General features: G+C 36.4%; 2 protein-coding genes across 6 annotated transcripts in view; one reads left to right on the top strand and one right to left on the bottom strand.

The window, feature by feature from the left end:
- Positions 1 to 5,508, top strand: part of gnal (guanine nucleotide binding protein (G protein), alpha activating activity polypeptide, olfactory type) — a 253,324-nt gene extending 247,816 nt beyond the window's left edge. The window contains exons 10-11 of one of the 4 annotated variants that reach the window (XR_009268975.1): positions 1,284 to 1,351; positions 3,816 to 3,895. Coding sequence is in view for 3 of the 4 variants with exons in the window: in XM_058764670.1 (XP_058620653.1) it covers positions 1,284 to 1,402; positions 3,816 to 3,962 (266 nt within the window). In the remaining variant the exon portion in view is untranslated. Of the gene's footprint in view, positions 1 to 1,283; positions 1,403 to 3,815 lie in introns of those variants that run through there. The other 3 variants (XM_058764670.1, XM_058764671.1, XM_058764674.1) reach the window with 3 other exon arrangements.
- A 182-nt stretch (positions 5,509 to 5,690) lies between these two features.
- mppe1 (metallophosphoesterase 1) overlaps positions 5,691 to 16,660 on the bottom strand; it is a 97,942-nt gene continuing 86,972 nt past the window's right edge. For both annotated transcript variants that reach the window (XM_058764678.1, XM_058764676.1), the window contains one exon: positions 5,691 to 8,510. In XM_058764678.1, coding sequence (XP_058620661.1) covers positions 8,328 to 8,510 — 183 coding nt within the window. In that variant the 3' untranslated portion in view covers positions 5,691 to 8,327. The remainder of the gene's footprint in view (positions 8,511 to 16,660) is intronic.

Genomic DNA, 16,660 nt, shown 5'->3' with positions numbered 1-16,660 from the left:
TCTATAGTAAATTCCGTCCTAACCTGTGTTTCAGCGAGTTGTTGAAAGCGCATCACAGCAGGAGCTCTCTCTCACTCTCACTATAGTGCGTAACTTAAAGTTCACTGGCATATGCATCCTTTTGTGCAGATACAAGTTGTAATGTTACGTTTATGTTATTTATCTGATAAGTTATCTGTAAGTTATCTGATTAATATCATAGGTAGTGTCATAGAATGGGTTTCAGTTTGTTGGTATAAAGTCAGCTTCACCTCAGGCAGCGATTCTTTTTTAGATACTTCTTTTTTAATAACATTGCTGCATCATAATCATAATCTAAGTGTTCTAATCATGTGTTCATGTTTTCATAGACATGTTTTCATGTCATTTTTATTTTTAACATTCATTTTCATAACAGTTTTCAGATATTTTCATTATCTCCATTACGGCCATGCCCCACCCACTCGATTCATCGTTTTTGAAACCTATCGATGATCGAAATAAGAAATTGCCAAAAATGCCCATCCCTAATCTGGATTAAATCAGAATTTAACAGAGCATTTCAGTTACTATTTCAAACTGTCTGATGGCAACACATATAGCTATTTATGGTTTGTGAAAAGTGCTGTATTAAATCCATTTAAATCCACTTTGTTTAAAGTCATTTTGTTGAAAGAGTCATTGAGCCATCCATTAAACAGTCAGGGGCAACGTACTGTAAGTGGCTGTCTGTATTAATGGATCATTGAATCACTCACTCAACCAATTTGTTCAAAGACGGAACAAAACACCACAATGTGCGCGGTGTTTAGAGAAAATCGCACAAAGATTCTGTGACATTGTTTTGGATCTTTAGATGATGAATAAAAACGCACCAAATAAAACAAGTGCTTTGCCAGCTTTGCCACACAGATTTTGATAGTTTGACTTCTGTTTTACAATAAAAGTTAATTTCTTAACAGACAGTAATTTCTTAATTTGTGTCAAGAGTTGCAAAATCAAAAAGTCCATATTATGAAATGAGCCTGAACCCATTGAGAAAATAAGTGCTTTACTGAACATTGTCCCTTAAGGCTTTTAGTACAAAAGTGTGCTCCAAAAGCTTGAAAATGCACATTAAAAGTGCTTGAATTGAAAGGTGGATATTATTGTTTTATCATTTCATTCAAGACTTGGCAAACTCAGCCATTTTTTAATATGACCACTTCCATTTTCAAAATTGATTCTATGGCCTTGCATAATGTCTATATACATTAAACAATAATATCTGTTTTAATTTTTGTTTGTTTGTTTTATATGCACAGCAACCCCTGATCCCGGAGAAGACCCGAAAGTGTCCAAGGCAAAGTTTTTTATTCGAGATGAATTCTTGGTATATTTTTTTTTTTACTCTATTTTCTTTATTTTATCTACAATATTAAAGGTATAATTCATCCAAAATAAATGTACTCTTAGTTTACTTACCCTCAGGCCATCCAAGATGTAGGTGACTTTTTACTTCAATAGAACCGTTATTATGGGATAATTTTTCCATCTAAAATATTGTGGTCACGGATAAAAGAAGTAATAAGCATGAAACCAAAATTTAAAAACACAAGCAAAAATATATTGCACAAAATTTAAAAATGAAAGCAGATTTTTTCAGAATTGCAAGCAATGGTCATGGATCGAAAGATAATAAGCGTGAATCAAAAATGTAATGTATTTTAAAAAATAATAAGCATAAATCAAAACTTTAAACACATTTAAAATCATTTTGCACAAAACTGAAATATTAATTCAAAATTATTCAACTTGCATTTGTTATTATTCTCTGTTTTTTGTGCTCTCAGACATTTTCTGCTCATATTTTTTATTTTTTGTATGCGTATGTTGTTTTTCCTTTCGCTCATTTCCACGTACTGTGCTTGCTTTCCCAAATGTTGCGGTTAGAGTTTCATGTAAATCAGGGCGGGTTGAAGCTTCATCATTGGTCCACTAGTTCTTGATTGACAGCTCCTCCTCTAGCCAATCCGTCGAATAGGGGCGGTGACGCCACTACAGTGCGCCTCACGCCGATGCTCAGCGTTTGCTTGTACAGGTGAAAATGGATTACTGTCTGCCTACCATAACTGACTTAGGCGAGCATAACAGTGACTATGAGAGGCAGCTGCCTTTCGTGGTGTGACCGTGAATAAATATAGGCGAATATAATGGCAACGGGTCGCTAGGACGGCTCATTTAACGTTAACGGATCACCAGGTAGGCATACAGCAGTGACAGATGGACACATATAACAGTGTCCTGTATGGAAAGATGTTACTCCAGCTGACAGTAATCCATTTTCACCTGTATAAGTAAACTCTGAGCAATTAGGCGCACTGAAGTGATGTCACTGCCCCTCTTTGACTGATTGGCTGGAGGAGGAGCTGTCACTCAAGAACTAGTGGACCAATGATGCGCCTGCCCTAATTTACATGAAACTCTTTGGGAAAGCAAGCGCAGAATGTGGAAACAAGAGTGAAGGGAAAACAGCATAAGCATACAAAAAATTAAAATATGAGCAGAAAATGTCTGAGAGCACAAAAAAAACCCCAGAGAAATATAACAACGGAAAACATGATTTTGTTGGATAATTTTCCATTTAATATTTCAGTTTTGTGCAAAATGATTTTAAATGTGTTTAAAGTTTTGATTTATGCTTATTATTTTTTTAAATGTGTTATAAAATTTGGGATTTATGCTTATTACCATTGTTTGCTATTCTGAAAAAAATCTGCTTTCATTTTTTAATTTTGTGCAATATATTTTTACTTGTGTTTTTCAATTTTGGTTTCATGCTTATTATTTTTTTATCTGTGACCGCAATACTTTATACGGAAAAATGATCCCATAAGTTATTACAGAAATTAGGGAATATCAAGGAACACAAAATTAATACATGTAGCTCCTGACGAATATATTGAAGTCTTGTGAAACAAAAGAATCTGTCTGTGCAAGAAACTGAACATTATTTACAGCATTATTACTTGTAATCCAAGTGTGAATGATCCAGTGTACTGGCATATATAATCAATATGATGCTGGTTTTTGTCAACTCATTCAGCATTTTAGTTACTCCAACAGTACACTGAACTGAGGAAACAGTTTGGACTCGGACCGAAGAATGCGGCATTGATAAGCACATACATGAACCAAGCACTTGAATGAAGCGTTTATGTGTGTTTATGGTTTTTCATGGTTTATATGATTAAGACTAGTTTATTCATTTCATTTGCTTTAGACATGTGAAACATTTGTGTTTCGCATCATTATTGGGTGCTTTAATAATAGTCAATATTATATGTCAAGTCACGTAATAGTCATTACATGATTACGTGAAGAACTAGTGAATAGAACCAGGTAATTGAAACAAACTGTCGAAAGAATGAGTTTGCGGAAAGAATCAAGACTTCCCTATTGCTTGAGGCTGTGCATTACAGGTATAAATAATGTTCAGTTTCTTGTAAAGACCAATAGCCTCTTCATAAGACATCAGTATATATCGTCAGAAGCCACTGGTATTGTGTGTTCCCTAATATGCTTTTTTTAACTTTCAAAGTGATGGTAGCTATTAACTTGAATTTTATGAATTACCAAACATGGTGATGTTTTCAGCTAAATATCTTCTTTAGTGTTATACTGAAGAAAAAAAGTAACCTACATCATGGGTCCTCTAACTAGTCACCATTTCTGTAAAGTTTATCACTATTTTAATCACCGTTTTGCATATGTCAGCTATACATTTGTTATTCTTATTGTTGGTATAATGCTGTAACTGCATGGACTGTGTGGTGTGTGTTTGCATGAACCCACAGAAAATCAGCACAGCGAGCGGCACAGACAAACACTACTGCTATCCTCACTTCACCTGTGCCGTGGACACAGAAAACATCCGTCGTGTATTCAATGACTGTCGTGACATTATTCAGAGGATGCACCTCCGCCAATATGAACTCTTGTGATTGGCTGCCTGGATCTGGCTGCTTCTCCAATCAACACTTTTCCAGTCCCACATCACATGGGGTCTTTAAGAACTACTGAAGAGTGACAATGTTGTCATGTTTTTTTTTTTCCTTTTTCTGCCTTTCACATGTTTGTTTTCCTTTTTAATTTATTTATAGTCTCGTGTGTGTGTGTGTGTGTGTGTGTGTGTGTATATATATATATATATATACACATTTGTCAGCATTTGAAGTGGATCAAAAAAGTTCACTAAAATTGTCCTAAGACAAGAATGCATTTTGGTTGTAAGTTTTAGGACAACTTTGATGAAAGGTTTTGATCCACTTCAAATATTGACTAGTGTGTAAGTATATAATATATATAATGATAAGAGTTCATTTGCAAAAACCAATAACTCCATTTTTATTTATTTTTTCAGAAATCATGTTTTTTTTTTTTATTGCTCATTCCAAGTAATATCAAACTGCAGTTGGGTTGTTTTGATTAAGTAATAATAACTTAAACAAATACAGGTAATTCATAAAATTAAAGTTCATTGAAAGTATGTTTTTTTTTACATATTAAAAGTTTGTTTTATAGCAAAAGCAGATAACTCCAACAGACGTTTTTTGGCAAAAGCATTAACCACCTTTCCACATTAACCACAAAATTAACCACATTTCATGTTTTAGAGTTTAAAAAAACACGTTTAATCTTTGTAATCTCCTCAGATGACAATGAGGATGCCTGACAAACGCTGTTGTTGTGATCATAGACTGTATGGATGCAATACACGGAGCTTTTCCCTCACCATTGTAACGCGCTGCTTTTGCAGGGGTTCCGTGAAAGCGTTTCAGCGTTTATTTTCCTTCACGCCCTGAAGAAGATATCACAGGTTCATCAAGTTTGTCGAAATTATTTTAGTCAGCTTTGACGAAACTCCTCTCAACTAGCATATTCAAAGTGAAAGTAGCCTTGTCACCTGACCTGAACACAGTGCTCTGATTCGCTGAAATGGATTTATTGGCTTCTGTTCAAAAACAACAAGGGCGCCTGTTGGCTTCTGCAGTAAAACGTGAACTCGCGATGCCTTGAAAGTGGACAATACCGGCTTTTTTGACAAAACGTGTTTAGGGTTCAGATCGTGTGTGTGTGTGTGTGTGTGTGTATATATATATATATATATATATATATATATACACACATTTGTCAGCACAGAGAATAATGCACGGCAATCAGCTCACCTTTTTTGAAAGTGCCGTTTATCGGTTTTTGCAAATTAACTCTTCATATGTATATGTATGTGTGTGTGTGTGTGTATATACATACGTATATTATTTTATTTTTTCCTGAAGTGAGAGGGGATGTGTGTGTATAAGATGAAATTATTTCTATTTTATGTTTTTACCACTCCCAGGTAATTTCTTTATATATTTTTTTTTGTTGTGTTTCAGCATTGGCTGGCTTAAGAGGAGGTTAGATTAGAAGATTAGATGTGGTTAGACCAGCTGACATAATGGAAAACTGTGGTAACCTGTGACCTATGTCAGGATGGTTTGACCTTTTACCTTTCCCCTCCATCTAATGAAGGGGATATTGGAGTACTTGATATAGGAGTGAAGGGGTACATGAAGGATTTAATGAAGCACTTTACATCAGTTGTTTCCTAAATTAAAGCCAGAAGGCAAATTTCACAATGTAGCACCTCTGTATTTATCCGTGTTTTTTTTTTTTTTTTTTTTAGTTAGTTTAGTTTGCTTTTTTTTTTTTTTTCTGCAAAGCATGCAGAAAGGAATTCAGGGCTAGATAGGAGTTTGTAACCAACTACAGAGCAGGAGCAGGGACTTGTGGGATTTGTCATACTCTGCATTTTTTTTCCTCAGTGGGCACCAGCGGCAATCCATCTTGGGAGAACCGTCACCGGCCAACCGATGCCTCCTTTAGTATGGGCAGCCCCCATTTGGGAGGTAGTCCTGCATATAGATATAAAGAAAAAAAAACAATATATTTTTGAGGTTTTTGTTTTGTTATTCTAAAGAATGTGCAAGGTCACTCGATCTTGTACAGGACTGCAAAATGTTATTTTGTATAACTTCAACAAGAAAGACAAAACTTTGAGCTCTTTGTGCCTTTGAATATGGCTGTACCTGTAAATGAAGATAAAGTATGTGCGATTGGACAGCGCTGTACAGCTTGATGTCAAATCTTACATGCAGCACAGCGTGCTGACAGGAAATCGCTCTGTAGACTGGTTTTTTTCTTTCTTTCTGGTTTATAAAGCTATTTAAAATGTCTTTTACTATAAAATGAAAAAATTAGGCAAAAAATCTTGATATACAATATGCAAAATTAACCACTTTGTTTAGAAACTGCAAATACAGTATGTCTTACAGTTCTTTGAATTTCTGTTTTTGTCGGAGGACTCAGCTTTAAAAAACTTTGGAACTCTTCTCAAAATTTCCAAAATTTTGACCTGCTGTTGTTTCAGGTAGGGTGCATTTTTAGAAGTGGCATATATGCAGACTGTACGCGGGGTCGTGCTGGTGAAAGTGTGTAGATATGTGTGATCGCATGCGTGTGCGCATACATTTGCAGATATACCACATGTTGTACTGTACATGTGCATTCTATGTGTACATATACATTTATAAAAACATGATAATACATATTCTATAAATATATATGTACAATTATTCATAATAATATGTGTGCCTAAATGTATACATATTTATGAATGTTTAGCGAGGTTGTATGCATAGCTATGCATATACAAATGCATAATATAGAAGAAATGAAGAAGTAAGACTAGTGATTCTTTACTGGCCGTCCTGAGCGCGTACTGACTGCGCTGGCATTGTGAATGTGAGCACTGATAGTGTAAATCTCACAGCTCGAGTGGGTCCATACGTCTCTCTCACTCACCAGTGGGGCAGTTATCATAAGTCAAAGGAATAGTGCAATGCAAAAGTGTTTTTTTTTTTTTTGTGTGTGTGTGTGTGTGTTTGTACAGAACTGTACAGAAAGAACTTCATGAAAAAAATCATCCAATATTTCATTTGTGTGTTCAAAAGATAGACTGCATGTAGATTCTAACAACTTGAGTTCAAGTAAATCAAATAATTTTAATTTTCAGGAGAAATAATTATTTAATACATTAAACACAAGTGAGTCCATGCACAATGTCATATAAACTATTAATTTTACCTGTCTGTACTCTTGTGGTTCACTTCTCAACTGGTGAAGTGCAGGGACAGTGTGTGATGTGACTTAGGCTGTGAGTGGCTGTAACACTGGTAGATAGGCTTTATTCTTACTATCCTCTGCAGCTTTTACATGTTAAAACTTATTTCAGAAACTTAAAATACAAGTGACAATGACGAAAAATAATATAATAATAATAAAAAACAATTGTCTCTGGCCTTTCAAGGATTTTAAGGTTTCTTTTTTCATTTTCATTTCTTAATGTTTATTTTAATAATGAGGCACATTAGAAGACCTTCGTCTTTGTTTAGAATGGCAATGTGGGAAGAAATGTAATTTTGCAAATAAAATACTTCTAAAAAAATATGTGTGAAAACATGAGTTTGATTTTGAATTGAGTTGTATGTTTTATAATCACTACTTGAAAAATGGGTCGCAGCTAAAATGTCCTATTTCCTAAAATGCCCCCCCCCCCCTTGATCAAACAGTTAATCTCACTTCCAAAATGAACTCAAACCACCATTACATAATGAACTTTTATTTTTTTAGTTCAAATTATTTTTTACATAAATCTGTATATCATTAGAGAATATGTGTACCTTTTCACTTTATTGTTATGTAACATATGTGAAAGCATATGTAACAAGAATGAATCAGAAATGCTGCAAATTGGCTGGCATGTCTGTGCATATAATTGAAAGTTAAAAAAAAAAAAAAAAAATCTGAAATTCCAGAGCTACAAATATAAACAACAACATGTGAATTATAATGACTCTTCTTTCCCCATCAATCTGTCTTCCTTGATCAACATTTTAAAACAAAAATGTGCTGCACCTTCACCTGTGCTGTTGCAGGTGAAGTATGAAAGACAAGTAAAAAAATAGCTGACTTAGGGAGATGGTCATTTAAGGCAATTTGTATGGAAGCAATTAAAATTTATTCACAGTTTGGGCCGCACATACTTCGGTTTCACTGATGTTAAGAGTTTTGAAATTGTGACTTATGTTTGGACTAAACTATTGTGCATGAAAATAATTTATTAACCATTTTAAATCAGAAATGAAAGATGCTGTAAGAACATCCAAACCAGTAAAATCAATGATTTTCAATTAACTCAGGGCTTACTGTTAACCCATTGTTATCATTAGCAGTGCCACATAACTGTCACATGCCTTTTGTGCATGTTACAAAGTCTTGTGCTTTCCTAGAAGGCTATTTGGCAAATGCAGTGATCTTCTGAACATCTTGATATGGCTGAGTGTTATCAGTGCAATGATCAGACAGCTGCCGCAGTAAAGTGCCAACACAGTCCTCTCCTCTGGCAAAAAACACTTTGATAGCCGGATGTCAGTCCTGGAGAATGTGCCCTACAGGAAGTGACAAAATATACAATAACATTAAATTAATATTAAAAGTGCTTTTGACTAATGTTAAAGTTTTTTTTTTTTTTTCCTTGCAGCTTATAGAGTTGGCATCTTATTTTACACCTCCTCTAAGGTTTTGTTGTGAATGTCAAAGCTGATAACCTTTCATACATTAAACACTATAACTATGTTAATTTCATGAAACTTAAACTCTAAAAAACATGTTTGCTGTTTTAAGCAACAGAATGAAGTTATTAAATTATTATATTATATTATTATATATATTATATTATTATAATTATTAAAATTAGAAGTTGACATGAAGAGTTAAACAAGTGAAATATAATTTAATACAATAAGAAAAGTGGGACTCTGAAACTATATAAAATGACAGACCTGAAAATTAAAAAATCCATAGGAGGCCATAACTGACCAGTGGAGGGAATTTGGCCAGGACACTAGAGTGACACACCTACTCTTTACAAGAAGTGCCATGGGATTTTAAATGACCACAGAGAGTCAGGACCTCAGTTTAATGTCTCATCTGAAGGACTGTGCTTTTTACAGTATAGTGTCCCCGTCACTATACTGGGGTGTTAGGACCCACACAGATCACAGGGTGAGCACCCCTGCTGGCCTCACTAACACCTCCTCCAGCAGCAAGCTAGCTTTCCCAGGAGGTCTCCCATCCAGGTACTAACCAGGGTCAACCCTGCTTAGCTTCAGTGGGCAATCAGTCTTTGGATGCTGGGTGACATGGCTGCTGAAGTCATTTAATACATTTGGCATATTTGCTACCCACCAATAATGCTTGAGACTGGGGAGTATAACGTCAAACTGTCTCTGCTATTGTGCTTTACACTTTACATATTTGAAATGTTTTGCGTCACATTAAAAATGCATGTCTGAGGGGAAAAAAATATTACCCACCATAGAGAACAAATCATCTCCAGAAAACGTTCTGGATATGCTATAGTATTTAGCATTCCCCTGTAAATAGCATCCTGTGGGCAGGACAACAAAACCCAACATTTTCTCAAAAGGAATTTTCTTTTCTTTTTCTTTTTTTGGCAACTACGTTTTCTATAGTTCACCTTATCACCAATGTGCAAACATAATGGTTAAACATTCTTGTTCACAGTCATCTTAGAGAGAGTTGACAGGGCACCATATGACAAAAATTTTATTGATAAAAATAAAAATTTTCATAAAAATTCCATACCCCTCCACCACTGTTGTACTGTGGCACCCTACCCTAACTGGACACCTGTTCATGTACACCCTCCACCCATTCAAATGGACATCTGTTTGTAAATTAGTTTATCCATGCCACCAATCCAAAGGAATTTATGACCCCTCATACTGTTTGGGAATGTGTTTTTGTGCATAACATTGAAACTTTTCAAAACTTTGTGCTTTAAACTTTAAAATGTGAAACGGTGTATTGGTAGATAAAATGGGGGTAAAAAGTTTTTTCACACACATTTGAAGAAAAACACCTATCATACAAGCAATAGAATCAATGTAATGACTGTTTTCCAGAAACTGTAAAAAAGTCAAGACGAGCAAATGCGTAGTAATTAACGTAGTGTTAAATGGAAAGGGTTGAAATATCTAAAAGAAAATGTATCAGACACGTTTGTTAAACAACAGCACACGGCAGTTGTCAAAATCTTGTCTAACAAATTACACTTTTAAAAAAGTAGAGTTTGTTACTGATACACAGTTAAATAAAATAAAATAAAAAGATCTGAGCACCTTACGCTGACCTAAAACAAAATGTGGTAACACTTTAGAATACTGTTCCATCATTAATAAACAACTACTCAAGAACATATGAGTATAACGCAATATAAGCACTCTAGTAACTACTAACAAGAAAATAGTAAGTAATACCATTTAGTCAAATGTGGTAGTTCACTATTAGTAGTAACTACTATTTTTTCATACCTCCCCAAGGACTACTAAGAACTAGTGTATACAGGTTCATAATTAATATGATTAATGCATAATGTATAATTTATTCTAAAGTGAAGGTCATGGTAGCCCACTAGTAATGACTCAAGTATTACTAAATTCTTCACAAGGAATTATTAATTATTTGGATCAGAATTCTAAAGTGAATAACATGATTAATTCTCTAGTAATGACTGAAATCATTGTAAGCTTTTGAAGGTTTTGTAAAGTATTGGATAGTAATTATTCAGGTGTTACTACAAAAAGACTAAATGAAGTTACAGTATGTGCATCCCGGTCAAACCACACCCACTACCTGCCCCTAACACTGGTGGAGGGGGCGATAGGTTTAAATGTAGATTTAAATGTATGGTAAAAGAATTAAACAAAATAATGTTTTTAAAATTAAAGAGTTTATTTTAAATAAATCAACATCAATTTTTAATTGATTAAAGCATTCTCACTGTTTTTAACATTAGAACAGACTTTTTCACTTTAAAGGTGCCATAGAATGTAAAACTGTATTTACCTTGGCATAGCTGAATAATAAGTTCTGTACATGTGTGGGATTATAAATTTATTTAAATGTTTAATTTAGATTCCAATGTAATAGTGTACAAACTGAAGAAGTTATATACATTGTATTTAGCATTTATGGTGAAGATGATGACATCAGATGAACGATTCAAGAGGTCCCTGCCAGTTCCTGTTCTCTTATTGTAAGTCTAATGAGCCAGACGACGGAGACTCTTGCCTTTTGTTTGTAATTGCTCTTGATGCCCCTGCCCCAATCTTTGGGCAGTTAGGCTGATTAGATTAGGAGTGGTTAAATGGGGCAGTATGCTATACCTGAATACTTCATTTGCATGTCTTAAGGTTGTCACCCAGGTGCTTGGGTTCCATTCCTAAGCACTGCCCCCTAAATGTATATAAACTACAATGTATCACTGCTTTAAGTTAGATTTTCGATGACTACAGCTACCGACAGCTTGTGTTCTCAATAAAAGAATCCTGCTGAAGATACAACCCAAGTCTCCTGGTCTTCACTTCTGAGTTGCCTAAACTTTAGAAGACATAGGTTTACAACAGATGGTGCCGTGACCGGATAGAGTTCCAGCTTCCTCACCTGAATCCAGATTGAAAACTTCAAGCTCAAACAAAGATCTGCTTCCAGACTGCATCTTTTGGAATCCAGCGAAAACTTCAAGCTGAACAAAGATTTCCAGACTGAATTTTTCTCTCAACCAAGGTTGTGGTGAGTGCTGTCTCTAATCCAAAAGAACCTTTAAGACCAGTACAAATTTGTTTATCCTCTGCGTCAGAGAAGAGTTAACAGACAGCTGTAGGGTTTGGTTAACTAAGTTTTCCTCTAAAAATGAACTTTTAGAGATGAAGTTACCCTCTGTCCAGGCAGGGAAGTTTAGCATCAAGTGCTAATATTGTTTTATCCTCTGTTCTGTGTAGGCAGGGAAGATTGGCATTTACGTGCTAGTTATTTTGGTTTATCCTCTTTTCACAGAGAAGGTTAGCATTTCAGGCTAATAATTTTGGTTTATCCTCTGTCCTTGTAGGCAGGGAAGTTAAGTGTGACGTGTTGGTAATTTGGAAAGTTAACAATGGTTAAGCTGTGTTAACAAGTGTACCCTCTGTTGATCAGAGAAGTTTTAGTGTTTTTGATTGTGTGGTAACAAAGAAACTCACAAGATGGTTAGAAGGAATGCTAGGCTGATTCAAACAACAGAAAAGGATGGTCTTGCGACTCCATTGTGGTCAGATAGTGAATTCAAAACACTGTTAGGGGAACAAATGAACCTAATAATCACTGAGAAAGTTAGAAAAAAACTAACTCAGAAATATGAGATCCATCCAGACAAGACTTGGTCTGTAGATGAGTGTAAAAAGGTATTAGGAGCATGTGTTCGCAAGAACAATGTGAAAGGTATTATCTGCTGCCACAGAGAATTTGGTTTAGCGCTAGCTACACAACAATCTCAGCGTAACTCAGAGCTAGAGAAACAGAACAAAGAGCTCCGTGCTAGAGTATCCTATTTTACTAAGAAATTGAACCACAACAAAGCTTCAGCAAAAACTGATGTGGAAGAAGTTAGTCAACCGAATGACAATTATCCTGACTTACAAGCTTTCTTTGAAAGAGATGTAATCATCCAATCAGTAATTGATGTGCCTGTAGATTCAGTGAAGGTATGTGGCGCTAAGAGACGATCTCAAGGAATTGAGGGAATTGAAAGTGTTGCTCCCAACTCTTCTGTTGTGCAAGTACAAACTGTTGCCAAAACACTAGGACCTAAAGATATAGAGACTGTCCCAGAGCTTACCCTCAGCACGCACAGATTTTTCTGAATTTAGAAGAGCATTGATCAACAAAATGCGTCTCACGACATGTCGTTAGCAGAAGTCACACAGCTGATGTCACAAATTCTAACTGAATCTGAATTCAACAGTTTTGAGTCTGCTGTTACTTCTGAACTACAACATGCCAGTAGAGACGATTTGAGAGAAGGTGTTTTGAAAATTCTAAAGAATATCATGGGACCCAAAATAGACTGGTCCAGAATCACTAACTGTGTGCAAAGGAAAGAAGAAACTGTGAGTGAATACACTGAAAGGTTTTGTCAGTCAGCTGTAACTTACAGTGGAATAGTGGATGATTCTGAAAGTGTGCTTGAAGACAAAGGACCACTAGTTCGAACATGGTTTGATGGCCTTTTATCAGAGTACAGATCAGCTTTGCCGTTCTTAGACCTAACATGGTCCACTGGAAGCTTGCAAAACAGCTTGGACAGCTTAGCTACTTGGGAAAGAGACTCTGATGTTAAAGCCAGAGTAAAGATTGCAGCAGCGTCCTTTAAGGTTAACACAGAGAACCGACAGAAACGTAAGTGTCCTAAGAAGGATGGCAGTTGTTATTACTGTGGTAAACCTGGACACTGGATGAAAGAGTGTAGGAAAAGCAAAAAGACATTAGGAGAAATTAACAGCTTTACTCAGCTTCTACTCAGTCTACTTGGTACTCTGAAGCAGCCCCTCCCCGCTTCACCGAACTGTTGGAGCAGTTTGCTCAGGTGTTAACTGTTAGGGCTGTGAGTGCTTAATTCCCCAGTAATGTACAACAAAGCTGAAAGATTCTTTGTAAATAAAACTACAGGAAGGTTACTGTCACTTCCTTCCATTGAGAGAATGCTAGTTAAGTACACTCACAGCCTTCAAAGCTATACTACAGCACACCCAGTCACTCACCTATCCTCTCTGGGTAATGATGTTTGTTATGACTGATGTTCCATTAGAGGATGGAGATGTCACACACTAAAGTTTGCACACCACCTACAGGGATAGGTTAGGACACATGGACCAGTGAGGAGCCGCAGGGAAGAACCGGATGCAACAGGCTTGGGGCCAACCCTGTGGTGAACACACCTCATAGGCCTTCCCCATCCACTAGTCCACCCTCACCTCACTGTTCTTTAGGTGTCACAGGAATTAAGAAATAGGGAAAGAAGGAACAACAATAGCAGACGCAGATTGAACAGAGGATACAACCCTAATGTTTGTAGTCTTTAGAACAAATACTGCTGTCTTTTGTTTTCTTTCTTCCTCTGTGCAGATACCACTTGATGGCTGTCCTGAGACCCATACGCTACCGAACTGCTCACCTGCGTATGAAGCCACAACCTCTAAAAGACAACGAGACCCACTGCCGAGCCAACTGTCACGGAAGACAGAACAAAGAAAAAAAATACACAACGCAGAGAATCACATACGAGAACTTCAGTCATCCAGCAACATGATCAAGACATTCTTGATCTTTCAGCAAAATTACACCTGATGGCTGAAGATAATTCTTCATGGTTCGGAAACCTGTTAGTATCAAGTGTTTCATGCAACAAATGACTCACGCCCATCACGAGAAATGACAGTTCCAACCAGAAAAGACTATTAAGAACTTCACGGAGCTGCATGTTTGTTTCTGTGTCAGCATGCAGTTCGTCCCTACAGACAATCAACACAGAACAAGTGCTATGTGCCTGTAACGATCACATGTTACAAGAATTAACTTTAAGTGTCTAAATTTGTATTTTGTGAGAGTTATTAGAACTCTCAAAGGGGAATTGTGGGATTATAAATTTATTTAAATGTTTAATTTAGATTCCAATGTAATAGTGTACAAACTGAAGAAGTTATATACATTGTATTTAGCATTTATGGTGAAGATGATGACATCAGATGAACGATTCAAGAGGTCCCTGCCAGTTCCTGTTCTCTTATTGTAAGTCTAATGAGCCAGACGACGGAGACTCTTGCCTTTTGTTTGTAATTGCTCTTGATGCCCCTGCCCCAATCTTTGGGCAGTTAGGCTGATTAGATTAGGAGTGGTTAAATGGGGCAGTATGCTATACCTGAATACTTCATTTGCATGTCTTAAGGTTGTCACCCAGGTGCTTGGGTTCCATTCCTAAGCACTGCCCCCTAAATGTATATAAACTACAATGTATCACTGCTTTAAGTTAGATTTTCGATGACTACAGCTACCGACAGCTTGTGTTCTCAATAAAAGAATCCTGCTGAAGATACAACCCGAAGTCTCCTGGTCTTCACTTCTGAGTTGCCTAAACTTTAGAAGACATAAGGTTTACAACACATGGAAATGACATACCGTGAACCTCAAACACCATTGTTTCCTCCTTCTTATGTAAATCTCGTGAATGCAAAAGACCACTGAAAAATAGGCGAATCAGAACATAACACCGACTGTGACAGTCGGGATCACTAAAATAGTTACGCCCCCAACATTTGCATATACCCACACATGTTCTATGCCAGCGAAAATGGCAGATCATGGAAATAAATGTTATGTTCCAGGCTGTGCAGGGATGGGTTCGTGTCTATATTCCAAAGGCACGGAAAGCAAATAACGCGTTCTAATAAATTAACGTGAGCCACTGAAGGGACATGGTTAGCTGCTTGCTAGCCTGTTACATTACAGTACATAAGATTTCACCACACAAACACAGTAAGGAGAGGATGATGGCGAATGATTTACAGATCCTGAGCAAGCATCTGATCACAAGCATCTGATCTTGTAAAATTGTGGTAAGTACTGCCGCTCCATAGAGTATGTGTGATCGCGAATCTCGAAAGTGAAAGTGAAACTAAAAAGCGATTGTGCATTCGAAAGCAGTTTCATTGCCCCGCATTTTAATAGCAGCTCCCACATTTTATTGTATAATTACCCAACGATATAACTGCGCAAGGAAGTATTGAAATATATATTTTCCCTGTTTCCTTCCTGCTGTGTGAGCTACTAAAATGAGCCGCACTGTGAAACAGCCAATCACAGCAGAGCTCAACATTTTTATTCATGACCCAAATAAGGTAATAACAGACCATTTAATTCTAGGGACAAATCCTAGGGTCGTAAATGGACATGTAAAACCAATTTGTTTGCCCTTACCTAAACCACATACCTTCTATGTAGATATCAGAGAACAATTTAAAATATTGTATCAATGCATTCTATGGCACCTTTAAATATGATGAAAGCAGAGTAACAGAAATATATGTTTTTCTACCTAAGCAATCAACTATATGTCACAGGAAAATGTTGATTTATTTTAGTTTATTTAGTTATTCACACATGATTCAGTTATTCTTTGATTTTTGTCAATCTTAAAACGTGTGGTGTGCTATAACACTTTGATAGGCTACACATGTTAAAACATCAGGGTGAAAGCAGTAACACAAGGGAGGATTCCTCGTTGATTTTCCAGCTGTAAGACTGCTATCAGTTGAAACAGACGTGCGCAGTTAAACGTCTAAACCTTTACAACATCATACGAAATGCAAAATATTTTGCATCACGCAGAGTAATAAAATGAGAGTGGTGGAGGGGGTGACTGGGGTGTATGATTACTGATGCGTTCATATCAGTGTACTGTACCTCAAAAGGTAAAAAATCTAAAGGTGTTTCTGGAGTTGTGACATTTCCAATCTAATGAGTTTTTGAGGGTCTGGCATTGTTAACTTTGGTGGTGTGTCAGGTAAAGTTCAGTTGGTCAACGATATAACTGCGCAAGGAAGTATTGAAATATATATTTTCCTGTTTCCTTCCTGCTGTGTGAGCTACTAAAATGAGCCGCACTGTGAAACAGCCAATCACAGCAGAGCTCAACATTTTTATT

Source organism: Onychostoma macrolepis, chromosome 24 (assembly GCF_012432095.1).
Source record: "Onychostoma macrolepis isolate SWU-2019 chromosome 24, ASM1243209v1, whole genome shotgun sequence".
Lineage (NCBI taxonomy): Eukaryota > Metazoa > Chordata > Actinopteri > Cypriniformes > Cyprinidae > Onychostoma > Onychostoma macrolepis.
The sequence above is the reverse complement of the archived record's forward strand: the minus strand, read 5'-3'. Positions and strand labels throughout refer to the sequence as shown.